The sequence below is a fragment of the Lynx rufus genome, unplaced genomic scaffold, assembly GCF_022079265.1.
Source record: "Lynx rufus isolate CCGP_SWC_20201006 ecotype Redwood Valley unplaced genomic scaffold, mLynRuf1.p SCAF_1, whole genome shotgun sequence".
Lineage (NCBI taxonomy): Eukaryota > Metazoa > Chordata > Mammalia > Carnivora > Felidae > Lynx > Lynx rufus.
In genome coordinates, this window is record NW_025814823.1 from 11,329,685 (window position 1) to 11,347,218 (window position 17,534).

The following is a 17,534-nucleotide window of genomic DNA, read 5'->3' on the forward strand; positions in this document are numbered from 1 at the left end:
GCGGTTGATATGCAATCCTCCGCTTTGCCACGTTCTGCTTAGGATGTGAACTTGAACATTAAGCATTCTATTTGCTCCATTCCCATTCCTCATCCCTTTCGTGGTACATGCTAGAAGACAATAATAATACCCATTAATAAAAATTATGTTATGGGGAGAGGGGGAAGTTCACTTGCTTCCTATAAAAGCCCAGAAAGCAAGGACTGCAGTAGTAGAAGGAAATCATGTACCCATTAGAGTTTCTAATCTGGGCTTCTTTTATCAGCTTGGAGGCCTCGTGGAATCTGCCTTACACTTCAGGCCAGCAGGGTCATCTGTTTTCCAACAGATAGGAAAATAACCCCAGCTGTTGAAAACATCTGGGGAGCAAGCCAGAATGGCTATTTAAACAACTCACCGTGTTGCCGGTGATCAGGAGCCATCACTAAGCTCTAACTCTGTACAGTTATTGAGGATGGCACTTGAAGGCTCCTCCTCCCTTCAGTTGATTGAAACCCACTGTGCAATGGCTCCTTCTCCGGTCCTCGTACGAGGAGGACTATGCAGAAAGGACTATGGAAAAGGAGAGAAAACAATCCTATAACTTTCTGCAAAAGCAGAGCACTTGTGAAGTCAACATATTTGTGTTTTATTTTCCACATAAACAGTTTTGTATTCACTCTTGACAGACCTAAACAAAGCCGTGCAAAAGAGTAATGTCACAGAGCGGAATTTCTGTCTGATTGTAGACAGGGCGGATCCTGCCTGCTGCATTTCTGTTCTGACCGCAGTTAATATTCCAAAAGAGAATGACTTTATGCTACTTTGCACTTTCATCGTTGTCTCTGTGTCCTACAATAGCACTAATTTCGTGACAGTTTTATATTTATTCTCGGAAGACTGAATTATCAGAATTTAAGTATGTTGTTATATTTTATCACTTAGGTTTTTTGAAGGATTTGATGGGTGGTTGAGTTTTTTCATAAAGGTTATTGACAAAATATGTGGTTAAGAATCAGTTACCTATTTAAGCAACTCAAAATTGAAATAATTTTTCACAAAATTTAGCGTTCCTTCAGATTTTACAGCAGAATATAGAAGACACTAATTATCTTTAAGCGTTCATATTGTCAAGACAATAAAAAGAGGGAAGGAATCTCCATAGAGGTCAGGCTCATCAGTGTAATTTTACAAATCAGAATTGGATGCACAACCATATAGAATTCAGGAGTTTACCTGACGTTATGAAAGGCTTATTTTTAGAAGCACTTAATTTTTTTTTAATGACAGTGGGGACTCCAGAAGAGAAATATAACTTGCTAGAGAGACAAGCTTCCAGATGTTGTGCTTGTTAGAGGCACTATGCCTTGTACACACTAAAATCCCATTTTTAAATGCTGAATGTAGGAATGAGTGCAGTGTGCTTTTTACACGCCGATGCATTTAGGCATGTTAGCGAATTCAGTGGTTTAAATGCAGTCCACAGGGACCAAACCCCATGGAACCCAACTGAATGGCAGACTCAATGGCAGAATGCTGTTGACATTGGCATTTGTCCTTTTAGATATATACCTCCAACGTTTAAATCTTTCTGAGTTCTCTTAGAACAGGCCAAGCTATAAAGGTCAAAAACTTTTGAGAAAAATGTGCAGTAAATACCAGGCAGTGATTCAGAAGGCCTGGATTCTAGTCCTTTTTCACAGATTGGATTGATTCTTTTTTTAACTTTTTGTAGCCTCTGACCCATGTTTGTTTTCAAATTCTAGGGGTGAGAGAAAGCCAAAAATAGATCTTTTCAGGACCTGTGTTGCTGCTATCCCTCGACTCCTTCCTGATGGCATGTCAAAACTTGAACTTATTGACTTGCTGGCTAGGTAAGTGAGAGCTGCAGTGGGTTTATTCGATCCAATTGATTATAATCCTTTGTCATGATTCTTAACGACAACAGCAAAAAGAATGATTATTAAAAAATTGACAGATTTTACTAAATGAGGCATTATTCTGGGTACTATGTATAGGCAAGGGGGAATAAAGAAATGTTTTTTGCTTTTTTTCCTCCTATTCAAAGGGCTTCACATCCAAATTAGAAGCAAATACATAAGTACATAAGGTAACCAACTATCCAAGGCCTGAAATTGTGCACATTAATAGCACCTGAAGTGTGACACGTGAGTTCAGTGGGCAGGGGGATTACTGGGGACTAAGGAAGTCAGCAAATCAGTTCTGGGAGAAGGTGAAACTTGACACAGAACCCAGAATGATAAAGAGAGTGATGACAGAAAGGCACAGAGGTAGGCCTGGGGAATGGGGAGGTGGGTCTTCCTGGAGAAGAGTTCATTCAGGGTCTGATTCCCGGTCTGAGGCCCACAGACCCCTCAGGAGCCAAAGTGCTTAGCTAATTTTAGTGCCTCAGAAATCTGCCCCAAACCATACATTTATCACCCTCCCAACATTTGTCCATAAGAATGCTCAGTCCAGCTAGAACCTCAAGTGAATTTGCTTTGAGTGAAATTATGTTGATACCTTTAAATAAGCATAATTTCCACATGTTGATCTGAAGCCCTAGTTGACAGTTATGTGCCTTTAAATTAAAAATCAAAAGTGACGTTACTTAAAAGCAATTTAGAATGTGAAATCATTAGGAACGGGGTGCATGAAGGGAGTGGGATGAGAAAGAACACAAGTCCTCCTTGACTTGAAAAAATAAAGAAAAAGGAATATAAAAGCCAATGATTAAAAGGCATAGAAATAAGACTGGAGTGGTAAATTTTTAGATAATCTTTACTGTTAGCTGAGGAATTTGGACCAATGGAGTTTTAAGTGAGAATAATGTTATAAAAAATATTCGTTTAGTCTGGTTAATCTGATAATGGTGGCACAGAGGAAAGTCCAGAGGAGGATAACAAACACTAACACTGACTGGGGCGCCTGGGTGGCTCGGTCGGTTAGGTGTCCAACTTCGGCTCAGGTCATGATCTCGCAGCGTGTGGGTTCGGGCCCCGCGTCGGGCTCTGTGCGGACAGCTCGGAGCCTGGAGCCTGCTTCGGATTCTGTGTCTCCCTCTCTCTCTCTGCTCCTCCCCCGCTTGTACTCTCTGTCTCTCAAAAACAAATAAAGTTAACAAAAAATAATTTAACAAATACTAACACTGACTGAATTAAAGATGCATTACGCATGACCCCGTTTACCCACATTCACTAGCCCTTGGAGAGCACCCTTCTCATCAATATCCAAGTAAAGTAACCCAAGCCCTCATCCCACATGACTGCAGACCACCAGTGGCTATCCCACAGCTTCAGAGTATCTCCACAGAGCACCGTGTTCCTGGTTATTGTGGTCATCACGCCCTCTCCTCTGGAGGGCCAATATGGACTCCTGTTGTTCGCACCTTGCCATCAGTTAATATCTTTTGTAGCCTACTGTCTTCCAACCATAGACAAAACTGCCCCCTTTCCTTCTGCCAGTCACCACTAACACAGGATGGTGCTGGATTGTGAGACTGACTGAAGATCTGTTACTTTGAAAACCACTGTCGCAAGCCCTGGTGCTCATTGGCCAAAGCCATCCACCCTCCTAGCTGGCTTTGGTCACTGCTGCCCGTAACCTCTTCTTTCCTGTAATCAGCAACCTCCACACCACGCACCCTTCTTTCCTCCATTCCGTGTTTAGGACCTATTTTAGGAAGATTATAACGTTAAAAAAAAAGGTACAGCCTAGGCTTTTGCCGCAGCTTAACAACCAGAATGTGAACAAAGAGCACATTCGTTGGAAGCAGGGAAGCAGTAGAAAGGAAGGAAAAATAAGCTTGGATCAAAGAGGGGCTTCCAGCTCTGGGTGAGAAGATCCAAGGAGGAACAAAGGGTAGAATCCCAAAGAATAATAAGCATGGTGGTTTGGGGATAAGGGAAGCTGAGGAATAAGAGACTCAAATCCTGTTAATATTTGAGTATCCCACGATGATGGCAAAGACTGAGGGTAAAGAAAAGCTCTGAAGCAGGCGCCAGGTGCCAAGGTTACCCCGAAAGGGATGCGAGCAGCCGGTCGGTATGCCAGGGACAGCAGTGGAGGACGTGAGTGAGTAGGAGTCAAGTGTTCACGCAGAGGAGGGGTTGCCGAGCGGAAGGGCTGGATGTGGCAGTGAGATATCAGGGGACAGAGGACCGCTTGTCATGGCCTGTGAGCCAGAGACAAGAGACCACCATCTGAGAGATTTGGAGGAAGCACCAAAAAAATGGGAACGAAATGGAATCACAGGAAAACCCTGGATTTTGCAATCCTGCTTTTGCAATTTTACTAACCATGTGATCTAGACAAATTATTTAACCCCTCGGCTTTTTTGCCTTGGATGAAACTGGAATAATACCGCCTGTCTCATAAGGCCGTTGAGAAGGCTAAATGTCATCGACGAGCGCTTTGGTGCACCCAAGGGAAAATGTGTCAGCAGGGAAAAGGCAGTTTTCAGTTCGATTGAAGCAGAAGGAAAGTTCACTGGTGTCAGTGAAGTTCTAATTGCTGAAGATTGCACGCGCTAAGGCCTTTGGAATACAAAGTTTTTGAAATGTCATGCAGCGTTCAGATACACTCTCTGAATCTATTTTGCCGTGACTCTGTGGGGTGGACTCTTACCTCTGGAATCACTCTGATCACTGAATCCAGGGACGCCTGAATTCTGCTGACCATGGTGCCAGGCATGACAGAAGGGAATTCTCTTAGACACGGTTGGAATGTCAGTGCCATTTATGGTGCGTCGTGTTTATTATTACGTACATTCTTACAAAGCCCAAAGCAATGGGTACTGTTTTTATGAGGGGAAAGAGCAAATAAATATTCTTGAGAGTTCAAGTCTTAGAAATCAGGAAGATGACTGGACTTATATGGGAAGCCTGTGAAGAGACCTTTATCATAAACTTTAAAAGAAGCCGGAGGCTATTCTCCTCAAGGGAAGGATAACTCGGAGTGCTCGACCTACACACCGGGTCCTGTTAACCTGTGAGAAAATGAGCCCCTTCAGACCTCCTTAAGGGAGGGTCAAGGGACAAAATGAAGAAATTCAATAGCAATAAATGTGGGTTTCACGTCTATAGTTACTTTATTCCCCCATCGTCAATCGCATTGGGACTGAGTTGACTCTTGAGACAATATACAGTCTAGTCAGAGAGGTATGGGACCTTTTAGTTCAGATGCTTCGTGGTCGCATCCATGGTACGTTGTTACTGGAGAAAAACTTGCTTTTCTTTAAAACTAGCAAAATAAGACCAACGTTCCTGCCAGTTCCCTGTTCGCCCCTTGACCCGCCCAAGCTCAGTTCCCTGAATAAGGAGTTTCAAGGATATGTCCCATGTGACTGTCCCCAGAGCCCCTTGCCAGCATTTCAGGTAATGACTACATTACCACAGACACTCTAATTTCAGACTAACAGTAGTGTGTTTAGCAGGACAATGGTGTATGGAATGAACCGGCAAACCCCTTTCCCCAAGCTACTACGTTTCTGATTTTATGTGTATCCCTCAGCCCACTTATAATGGCTGTGTGAAGAATCTTTCCAGTTGGGCTCCATGGAAGCCACGCTGGCTGTCCTGACATCATGATAAGATCCCTGGGGAGAATTTCCTTCCTGCACTCACAAAGCCTGCCCTTCCCAGCTGTCTGGGTACCCCTGGGATTCTCCACATAACAGGGGAACTTACTTGTGTCCTTGGCCATGGGCATCATTTTTCTCTTAACTGTTCTCCCAGATGTTTCCTGCTCTGTCCCTTGACCACAGGAAGGACCTTTCCCCCAATGGCATACAGGCTTCTCTCCTCTGTCACTTCCCACAGCATGGCCTATGCACTAAGGGGTTGCTGTTCATGGTCTACCTTTCCCTTCGAATAATTTGTCATAAGGTTGTTAGAATCAAATAATGCATATAGACCACTTCACATAGTGCCTAGAACACAGTAAACTCTCAGCAAATGTGAGTTATTATTTTTAGGCATTTTTGCATTTGCATAAAAGATTATGCCATGATGTACAATGCATTTTCAGACACATTATGTTAAGGAAAGCTGGGCACATATTTAGTCCTATTTTCAGAGAAGGAGATTTGGACTTCAGAAGAGTAAAATCAGTGGCCCGAGGTACAGAATTTTCCTAAAGCCAAATGGCAGTGACACATGTCATTGGTTTGATGCAAAATGACAGATAAACACTTTTTATGCAGTGTTTCCTTATAACCTGTGGCGATTGATGAGGTAATGTGTACACAGTTTCACAATCTTCTGTGGTACTTGAAAAATATTTATCATATACCATTTTTTATTCACCTTTCAGTATGTGTCTGTACAGTGCAAGGTGGCTAGTTGTTTTGAGTATCTGAGAACTATTGTCTCAATTGCATGTATTGCCTCAATAAACCACTTAATCTTATGTCTTTAATTTTAATTTCTTTTCATTGAGATGCAATTCGGAGCACTGTAAATAGTTGCAGGTTCATTGTTTAACACCTGCAGAGAGGAAATTCCAGCCACTTCTCGCGATTATTACAAAGGCTAACCACCCACCTGTCGGCAAATTCCTACTTTTGGAACCCATGGTTTCCTGGGCGTCGCTTTAAAACCATCCTTCCAGGGCACCTGGATGGCTCAGTGGGTTAAGCATCTGACTTTGACTCAGGTCGTGAGCTCATGGTTTTTGAGTCCAAGCCTTGCGTCAGGCTGTGCACTGACAGCGTGGAGCCTGTTTTGGATCCTCTGTCTCCCTCCCATTCTCTCTGCCCCTCTTGCGCTCTCTCTCAAAAATAAACAAACATTTTTAAAAAATAAATAATAAATAAAACCATCTTTCCCTCTGCTGCCCTTGACGTTATAGGGCAGCAGGTTCCTCACCTTTTCCTAATAACCTTTTGTTTTTCCTGCCATAGTTTAGAAGGGGCTGTTTCTCCTAATGGATCGTTTTCTTCTGGATGTAGTCTGTGAACTTGGAATCACTCCCTTTTCGTTCGTGTACCTCTAACACAGCAAGGTTATTCAAAAGTACTAAGCTGACCCCATGTGAAGCTGAGCTCACCTTTACGAAAGTGTTTTCCATTAAAAGTCATTTATCTGGTCTGACCGACCAAGAAGGTGGCCTTGCTCAGGTTCTGATTTTTTCCCTTTTAAGCCACACCTTTACTTATTCAATAACAGTCTGTGGGAGCAGCACATGCCCTCGTGATCACACGGCTCAGCCCCTCTGGATCACTGAAAGCGGGGCCTCCAGGACCTCTGCACTGGCACGTTACCATCAGTTAATGTTTACTGAGTGCCTGTTTTTCCCATCCTAAAGGTGGCTTGTCATTTGCAGAAGCTTAATCTTTCAAACATTCAGGACCATAGATAGTATAAATACAATAAATAGGAATCGTGAACTTAAGATGGGAAAATGACTTCAATTGTTGTTTTATAAACTAATGTTTTTTTAAACCATGGGCTGCAGAATGACTCGGGGGTGCTTATAGAGTAATGTTTCTTCCCATATGAGGGGGGTCTCAGGCCCTTAACCCCAGCTTTAACTCAGATATTATGTGTTACAGATTACACTTAATAAGCTGCTGATTAAAATAGAAAGTTTGTAAGTTCTTTCTTTGTTTTACAAAGAAAGTTTGTAAGTTTGGCCAGTCCTCAACTGGAAGCTCAGGGTAAGGGCATCTTTGTTTTCTTTCAGTCACTGTGACCTCCTTAAGAACTGTAGACTGAGTGGGGCAAGTCTAACCGGAAGAAATAGCTTAGATCTTCCTTTCCAGCGTCTTCGTAGAACGTCACTTGCTTTTGGAACAGGAAGTACATTTTCCCTGACTTGGTATATATCTGCTCATTAACAAGCATTTGCCTGGTTTATATTGTCAAATTTGAACCAATTAGTGTGCTTTATGCTTTAGAGAATATGAAAGGTGTTTGCTTATTGAATTTTTGAAACCATGTTTATTCAAAAATAAAGAACGGTACCAGACTTGGGTTTTTTGCAGAAAACCAGATTAAGGGTTAGATGTGCTAGATTGGAATCCTGGACTTTGAGGAAGTTCCTTAACCACTCTGGGTCCCAACGTTTCCTCCCTTTCATTGAGGAGAATATCGACCATTTGGGGGCGCTCTCAGTGACTTAGCCATTTTCTTCTCCCACACTAAATGCCTCCAGGCTGCTGAGTCCTTAGAAATATGATCCCCTCAGTGTCTTTGATCTCTCTGTCTTCCTTCCTTACCACTCCTCTGCCTTGGGTCAGGCCCCCACCGCTTGTTGCCTAAGTCACAGCAGTGACCTCCTAGCTGGTCTCTGTCCTGCCTCTGGTTGCTTCTCTAAGCCTTCTCCTCCGTATGTCTGCCTATTGTTTTTTTCCAGATGTGAATCTAATCATGTTATATCACCTATAACTTTCAAGATACAGTTTTTTTTTCTAATAATAATAGCTAACAGTTACTGAGTGCCTACCACACCCTCCTTGTGGTGCCATATGCCACACATGGGTCATCTTAATGAACCTCACAACAAATTCATGAAATGCGAGTACAGTTATTGTCCCTGTTTTCCAAATGAGGCTCTGAGGCTTAGGGAGATTGAGTAACTAGCACAAGGTCACATAGCTAGTAACTGACAGAGGCAAGACACTGATCCAGGCTTTCTGATTCCAGAGCACACACACCTCACCCCTTCCCTGCTGTATTGCCTCCCTGCATGGCCCACAGACCCTTTGCCAAGCTGTCTCTGTTTTCTCTCCAACACCATCTCACCCCTGGGTCCTACAAGCACCCTACCCAATTGACACAACCATACTGACCTCGATATCCTAAGGGCTGTTACGTTTGCATCTCAGGAGAGTCTCAAAAATATTTGTGTCTTAAATAAATGAATAGAAGAATCTATACAACATTACGTTAACTGATGATTAATACAATGTCAAGATTTAGTATCATGATATTCTAGGTTAAACCACCAATACCCTGACATTCTCCGGTTGACTTGGGTTTTCTCAACCTTGACATTGTCAGCATTTTGGTCTAGATAATTCTTTGTTGTAGGGAGTTGGCCCGTGCATGTTTGGCCAGATCACTAGCTTCTAACTACTAGAGAACTTCTGGTAGCACTCTCTGAGTTGTGACAGTCAATAATGTCTCCAGACATTACTGCATCTCCCTTGGTGGGGCAAAATTGTGGACCATTGATCTCACCCTTAGTTGCTCATTTTCACTGAACTTCCAGATGAGTCCCTTAGCTTCTCTGGTACTCAGTTGTTTTATCCTTAAAAGTGACAGGGTTTGATACTAATTTATTCTATAGTCAATAATGTATTAAAAAGTTATTCAGATACACCTAAAGCCATGTAATATTTTAGATTTCATCCTGAAACAGAAAAAAAAGGACATTAATGAAAAACTGGGGACAGCTGAATAAAATCTGTAGTTTAGTTAATAGCACTGCACCTATGTAAATTCCTTAGCTTTGATAAAGGTACCATGGTCATATAAGGTGTCCACATTAGGGGAGCCGAATGAAGAGTATATGGAAGGGTGAACCATTTTTTTTTTAATGTTTATTTATTTTTTAAGAGACGAGAGACAGAGTGTGAGTGGGGTAGGGGCAGAGAGAGGGAGGGAGATATAGAATCCAAAGCAGGCTCCAGGCTCCAAGCTGTCAGCACAGAGCCTGACGTGGGGCTCGAACCCATCAGCTGTTGAGATCATGACCTGAGCTGAAGTCGGATGCTTAACCGACTGAGCCACCCAGGGGCCCTGGGGGCGACCCATTTTTGAGACACAAGGAAAAACAGAGGCCTGTATTTGTTCAATCACAGATCTAGAAGAAAAGTTAATAAACTAAATCCCTTTATTTTTTTTGACTCATTTTGCAGGCTGTCTATTCATATGGACGATGAACTGCGACACATTGCACAAAACTCTCTTCAGGGTTTACTTGTTGACTTCTCAGACTGGAGAGAAGATGTACTGTTTGGCTTTACCAACTTCCTACTCCGGGAAGTAAATGACATGCACCACACGCTCCTTGATTCGTCCCTCAAGTTACTGCTTCAGCTGCTCACGCAGTGGAAACTGGTCACACAAACTCAAGGAAAAGTCTACGAACAAGCCGGCAAGATCAGAAATTCAGAGGTAATCTTCACACTCCTCCCACCAATTTATATTCCCTAATACAGTACACACGTAAACGCGTCACAGCTCAGAGAAACTTCAGCGTTCTTTCTTCCAGCCACCTAGGAACTTTCTGCCCTGTGGTGGCCCTTAATTTTTCCATCCGTGTAAACTGTGACCGGGAAACTCAGGGCTGATATGTCATCAGGTTAGAGTCGTTAACATTCACAAAACCATTAAGGGAGTAGAAATCGCTCTTTTCCGAGAATTAGGATTATACATCTGTAAGAGCAAACGGCTATAGGCATGGCTACTGAGCCAGCATGGATATGCATATATGAAAGTTAGCTGCCCACTAGTTTTGTTTCGCTTTTCCTAGCCTGCAACATATTGGTTGCCTTGCCCAATATCCACAGAGAAGAAAATGCAACCTTGTGGTCTCTTTATTCTTTCACAAATCAGTCCTAAATGGCAAAAATTAATGACAACGTTATCAAGAGCAGGTGGAGGAGAAGCGTTGTCAGGAGAGCAGGGGCAGCGGTGACTTGGCATCGAATGAGCAGAGAGAGGGCCTGGCGAGGGAAGAACACAGCTGAGAGTCTGGGGAAGGCGGAGGCTCAGGGAAGCACAGCGGCGCTGAGGGAAGAGCCAAGATCCAGATCCTAGGTCATTCCTCTTTCCCTGTGTGTTGTACACACGGAAGGGAGAGAAACAAGGATTGCATGTGCTTGTCAAAGGGAAAACCTGAAACGGATGTGGAATCTGCCCTGTTGTCTGGCTTGCTCTTGTTTCAGACCCACTTGGTCGTGGTTCGGAAACTTTGAGAACCCATCTCATAAGCACGCACAAACCTAGATTAGAATCTAACACAAATGCAAGTAAGTAAGTGTGATTAGGAAGTAAATGTTTGAAAATTCAGTTGAACGGTCTCCAGAAGTCTATAGGGAATCTGGCTAAAAACAAATTAGGCCACTTTGACTGAATTTATGGTAGAATTGCCAACAGTGTATGAATAGAACCAGTTTTGTTCTTATTAATATGAATTGCCTTTGAAAGTTATTTCTTATCGGAGGTAACAGATGGTTGATGGTATTTCAAAGTAACAATTGATCTAAAGAAAAGAGAGATCTGTGCTGTCATGAATAATAACGAATTTATACTCCTGTCTGATTAGAAGCCGCTGTAATTTATTTTAATATTACAAGGTCACATGTGCCGAAAGATGCGCATGTGAGTACTTTCTTCTTCCTCGATTGTTATTTTTCTGAATATACAATGTGTTCTCATTACATGACAGCTAATTCCAAATGGCTCCAGCCACAGAATTCAGTCGGAGCGAGGTCCCCACTGCAGTGTTCTTCACGCCGTGGAAGGCTTTGCCCTGGTTTTACTCTGCAGTTTCCAGGTGGCCACACGCAAACTGTCCGTTTTAATACTCAAGGAAATTCGAGCTTTATTTGTTGCCCTGGGTCAACCGGAGGTATGGATTATCCTTTTGAATTTTCCAATTCATTTCTTTCTTTTGAAGTTTAGATTAAAACCTGTAAATAATGCATTATTGTTTTCTGTCCTTCCGTTCACACATGTCAAGAGATAATTTTTGATTCGTCATGGGGTTTTGATTATGAAATAACATTCTTGATCTGTATGAGTTATATATTCGGAGAGCAATAGAAAAAGACCACTCTTGATTCTGTAAGAGGTGGTGCTTGGTTAAGAAGTGAAGAATTTGAAGATTCAGTTATGTGTCATTTTTCTTTTTCTTTAAATTTTTTTAAATGTTTATTTTTGAGAGAGAGAGAGACAGAGCGTGAGTGGGGGAGGGGCGGAGAGAGAGGGAGACACAGAATCCGAAGCAGGCTCCCGGCTCTGAGCTGTCAGCACAGAGCCCGATGCAAGACTCGAACCCACGAACCACGAGATCATGACCTGAGCTGACACCGGACGCTTAACTGACTGAGCCACCTAGACACCCCCAGATCATTCTTCCCAATAATGTTCAGCAAACATCAAATTAAGAAGATATTATTACATTTATACTAGAGAATGAACTTGAGAAAATAATGAGTTCCATTTAAAATGATCAAGGCATCAAACAGTCTGGCTAACTGAAATGTGTTTAATTGCATCAGTAATTGTAGAAAATGCCATCGCAAGAAAATGTCCCCTGAGATCAGAGAAACGAGCCTATTATTAAGCATTATCGGCCAGCTAACCTCCACGCTTGGTCAAGTGCTCTACATCCTTGTTCTAATGTTAAGGCATGTTGCCTGCGAGCGCAGGTGGCCAATCCCAGTACCTAGGTCGATGGGAGAAGGACCAGTTTTTTGTGTCCCATACTTCTTCGAAAAATGCTACTTTCCATTTTCCGGGTTTAAATCACTGATCTTGGTTTTATGACCCACAAAATGGCCATTGTCTTTACCAAATATTTTCAAATCCGTCACAGTGCTTTATGTTCACTTTTCTTCAGATAGCTTTGTGATATATTTTAGGACATCTGTGGTTTCTGGTGAATGAATGTCTAAGACATTACTGTAGTTTGGTAAAACTCTGTTAAGTCTCTAACTATGATAGTAATGATAACAATGATTACCATGGATGTGTCTGGCACTGTGTTGTGCTCTACACATAGTATCTCATTTAACTTTCACGATCACCTAAGAATTAGTGTTATTATCCACAGTGTACAGTTACGGAAATTGTGGTTTAGGGAAATTCAGTACCTTACCCAAAATCAACAGTGAGGATGCAACAGAGCCAGAATTGAAACCCCCGAAGCCTTTCTTAGAAAGAACCCCCGAAGTTCTTTCTAAGTATAGCTGACATACAATTGTTACGTTAGTTTCAGGTATAAAACCCATGCTCTTAACTGCTTTTCCAGGACTGCGTTAAAAACATTCCTCATATGTTCCTTTCTTGGACCAGCCCCAGCTTTGTATAATTTTTTTTATTGAGGTGACATTGACATACAACATTATATTAGTTTCAGGTGTATTTGTTTACATTGTGTAATCATCCCTACAATAAGTAGAGTTAATATGTGTCACCATACAGAGTTATAGAATTTTTTTCTTGTGATGAGAACTTTTACAATCCGCTGTCTTAGCAGCTTTCGAATATGCAGGATGGTATCATCAACTATGGTCCTCATGCTGTGCACTACACCCCCATAACTTATTTATTTTGTAACTGGAAGTTTATACCTTGTGATTCCCTTCGTGCATTTCACCCACCCTGAAACCACCAATCTGTCCAGTCTATGAGCTTGTGCTTTTTTTTTCCAACCACAATTTTTTTTGAAACCATTCTCATTTATACATGAATATGACAACCCGAGGCTTTCCTGAAGGCTTTTAAAGTAAATAATTTGATATTTCTGAGCTTCTCTATAATAAAGGATGGCAAACATACACATATCCATATATATACATATGTATATATGCTATTTGTGTAGAAGAATTTTCAGTAAGATACTCTCTCCTATACCCTGTAGTTTGCTTCTTTTACTAAATAGCTTACACAGCATAGATACCGCAGAGTATGTGGTCAGTCTCCATTGCACTTTCTTTGGAACTAAAATTCAGTCAACAATTTATCAGTTATTTTTGCTGATGAGTGACTTATGGATGTAGCATTTTAGTGGTCCGGCAAAGCATATTCTTGTGGGGCTTTCATTCCTTAAGATTAACGACAACGTGAACACTTTGAGGGATGACGTATGGCACGAGTGTTTGTTTAGATCCTTGTGTACACGCATGATTTTTTGAAATTCAAGTATATGTCTTTTCAGTACACTGTGAAGTTAGAGCTCTAATTATCTTCCACTGAAACTTGAAAGACTAAACTCAGACTCACAGGGAATTTAATCTACACATTTCACCATCTTGGCATTCACTTTTCCATCAGAAAACCCTTATCACTATCTTGCAAGCTGTTCTGCTTCGTGTCCTGAACAAAGGCAGTGGGGCGGGTGGGAAGGATTCATTTTCCCATGGAGAGTAACTGCCGACCCTTCATACAGGACGATGACAGACCTATGATTGATGTCATGGATCAGCTAAGTTCTTCTATTCTCGAAAGTTTCATTCATGTAGCAGTTTCAGATTCGGTAAGTACACATTTGATCCTGATTCCTAACTGTTCTTAAGTACAAGCTCTGGATCTGTCTGACAAAGACAGACAAAGAAAAATGCTGTGGCAGAATGCTGGGGTTTTATGTCAGATTAATAAACTGACACAACAGTACTTATGAAAACAAGACAGGCTTTTCAGATACTAGCTGAGGAAACATCCAGATAAATTTCAAACAAAATTTGAGCCTCAGGAATATAGATAATATTTTGCAAACTGCAATTTCAAGAATAATTGCTCAGGATTCTTTAAGAAAGTTAGTTCTCTTTATTTATTATGCTTAACACTGTATGTAACTTATATATGGTGCCTTACAGTTTACAGCATGCTTTAACATTATCTTTTTCAACCCTCATAGGTACTAAACACAAAAATATTTAGGGGCAGCACCATAGTGACACAGAGAGAAGCATTAGGACTGGCACTTGACCCTACTTGGACTCTGACTGTAGGACAGCCTTATCTGCCATGCAAACAGATTCTTTCTTTTTCGAGAGCATATTGGCACACTTTAATTTCCTGAAAAAATTTGAAGGGAAATTGAAACTGATATTAACTATCTGATTATTTTTTTTCATCAGCATAGTGCAGTAAGGGGACCTGGATTAATTTCAGCTAAATAGTTGAAAAGAGGCAGTGCAGATCAGGGACCGCTTGCAGAATCCACATTGCTGATGCCTCTTGTATATTATTGTCAAATAGCTATAAACGAATACAAACATTTTTCACAAATAGCTATAAATGAATACAGAGCCTGAAGGTGTTTGTGAGCTTTTCATGGTCTTTTCTCTGAGACTGAGCACAGATCCTTACCTTTAGTGGCCCTGTCCTTGCTTACGGTCGTAGTAATAATGATCATTACTCAAACGAGTAAGCCCAGCAGCACAGACTTTCACAGTGATATTGAATAGTCCTTCTTTCCGAAATTCGATGTGTTTGAACATGGAATGGAAGAGATGAGTTTAATTGTTATATACACGTATCTTATTTGTCGGCAGGTTATATTTCGTTCATGTGATTTTGTTCTGTCTATCAGAATCAAAATCCTGAGCCAGGGGTAGCTAGAGCAGCCGTACCTCACTTAGGAAGATGCACAGAAAGGGGAGAAGAAGAATGTGCCTGCCTTGTTCCAGATGTTTCTACATTCCTTAGCTCACATAATTTACCTAAAAGATCAGGTGAGATTAGCATTCTGATTCCCAAGTCATAAATTCATGTCTCCCAGACAGAGACTCTGGGATGCTCAGGACTCTTCCCAGGTCATGAGCTCTGAGTGGGGGTGCTGTTGGAACCTCCTCTCTGACTCTGAAGCTCAAGATGTGCCCCCTTAAAGCCCGCTCACCATTGAGGCTGCTAGTGTGGCACCTGACCCGTGGGAACCTGTAGACCCATCAGATAGAACGGGTCATTTTAAATGCCCGACGGTCATAAAGGCAATCTTCTCTCCGGGCACAGCTGCCCAGATTATTTGAAATGTGGTCTTCCCCAAACTTTAATATTCTGGACTTAAAAGAGAATGACACATATGAACTTGCACGAGATATGCAGCAAAAAAGTTTTCAAACGTATTGGTTTTTTTGGCTTGATATCATAGGTCAAGAATAAGTAGGTGCCTTACCTCAAAACCATCAGTGAAATGCCCTTCATAAAAGGGACTGCATTCAGCCATCTCCCTAAATCAGAGGCAAGGTACTTTAATCTAAGTAGAGGTAAACAAGATTATGGCATTAAAAGGCCCACACTACCAAGACAGGGATTAAAAACACGTTTGTGAATCTTAGAAGTTAATAACTTTTAAGAATTTTCAATGGCAAATCCATGATCAAGTTTAACCCAGGCCGTATATTTTTCAATAAATATTCGGTGAGCAGTTGGGTGTACTAATGCACAGTGCTATGTGCCATTAAAACTGTTCAAAATATGACCTGTGTCCTTGAGCCCTGCACTTGAACTGCTTTCAGTCTTGCATCAGAAACAGCAGTGGCTACAAATGGGCATCCTATGTGGCAGGAGCAAGAGGGGTGTTTCAGATTCAAAGCTTGGCCCGTCGCGGGAGGTAATCAGGAAGAGCACTGTGGACGAAGGGGCATTTAGACCCAGCCGTGGTGGGGACGTGTAATTTGCAGTGCAGCATTGATTCATTGCCTACTTCTTGGACCCGCAGGCCACATTACCGCTGACCCACAGTGTGGATCTCCAGTGGTTGGTGGAGTGGAATGCAGTCCTGGTCAATAGCCATTACGATGTGAAGAGCCCTTCCCATGTCTGGATATTCGCTCAGTCTGTCAAAGACCCCTGGGTCCTCTGCCTCTTCAGTTTCCTCCGGCAGGAGAACTTGCCCAAACACTGCCCCACAGCCCTCAGCTACGCCTGGCCGTATGCCTTCACTCGGCTCCAGTCGGTCATGCCTCTGGTGGACCCAAAGTAAGAGAACTGTGTTTTCCTCTTTTGTTTATCATTTTTGCCCTCTTACATTTACATGTCATCTAAAAGATTGGCATATTATAATCCTCTCTGGTTTCCGCACTTGCTAATACAGAATTCTTTTTTTTTTTTTTTAATTTTTTTTTTCAACGTTTATTTATTTTTGGGACAGAGAGAGACAAAGCATGAACGGGGGAGGGGCAGAGAGAGAGGGAGACACAGAATCGGAAACAGGCTCCAGGCTCTGAGCCATCAGCCCAGAGCCTGACGCGGGGCTCGAACTCACGGACCGCGAGATCGTGACCTGGTTGAAGTCGGACGCTTAACCGACTGCGCCACCCAGGCGCCCCAATACAGAATTCTTAATATTGAATAAAAGCCAGTCAAAAACTCTTACCTAGCACTAGTTTGTTTGGGTTTTTTTTCCTTAATAATCCATATGATTGACTATAGACTGTCAGAAACTTAGTGGTGAAAACAGTCTTAAAGTTCTATTCAACTTCCCATCCAATAGAGACATTCCCTGTCCAGACAGTTCTTAACAGCATAGACAATCCTTGACGGGCAGTAGGTCAACTGTGTTTGGGCACTTCCTAGGGTCTTTATTTAACAAGTGATATTTAAAATGCAGAACTTAGTTTCACTCTTGTTTTCAACTCCGTACTTCCAGTAGCCCAATTAATGCCAAGAAAACCAGCACCGCCGGCAGTGGAGATAATTATGTTACCTTGTGGAGAAACTACCTTATTCTTTGTTTTGGAGTTGCAAAACCCAGTATTATGAGCCCGGGACACTTAAGAGCTTCCACTCCAGAAATAATGGCGACCACACCTGATGGTACAGTGAGCTACGATAACAAGGTGACGTGACATGCTTCAGAAGAATTATTCTGTAAGG

General features: G+C 42.0%; 1 protein-coding gene across 3 annotated transcripts in view; it reads left to right on the forward strand.

Annotated features, from left to right (window-relative positions):
• The window catches only part of FRY (FRY microtubule binding protein), a 263,906-nt gene that overhangs the window by 134,704 nt on the left and 111,668 nt on the right, over positions 1 to 17,534 (forward strand). For all 3 annotated transcript variants that reach the window (XM_047078564.1, XM_047078572.1, XM_047078581.1), the window contains exons 17-22: positions 1,746 to 1,853; positions 9,842 to 10,100; positions 11,377 to 11,559; positions 14,104 to 14,190; positions 16,378 to 16,637; positions 17,308 to 17,497. In XM_047078564.1, the coding sequence (XP_046934520.1) occupies positions 1,746 to 1,853; positions 9,842 to 10,100; positions 11,377 to 11,559; positions 14,104 to 14,190; positions 16,378 to 16,637; positions 17,308 to 17,497 (1,087 nt within the window). The remainder of the gene's footprint in view (positions 1 to 1,745; positions 1,854 to 9,841; positions 10,101 to 11,376; positions 11,560 to 14,103; positions 14,191 to 16,377; positions 16,638 to 17,307; positions 17,498 to 17,534) is intronic.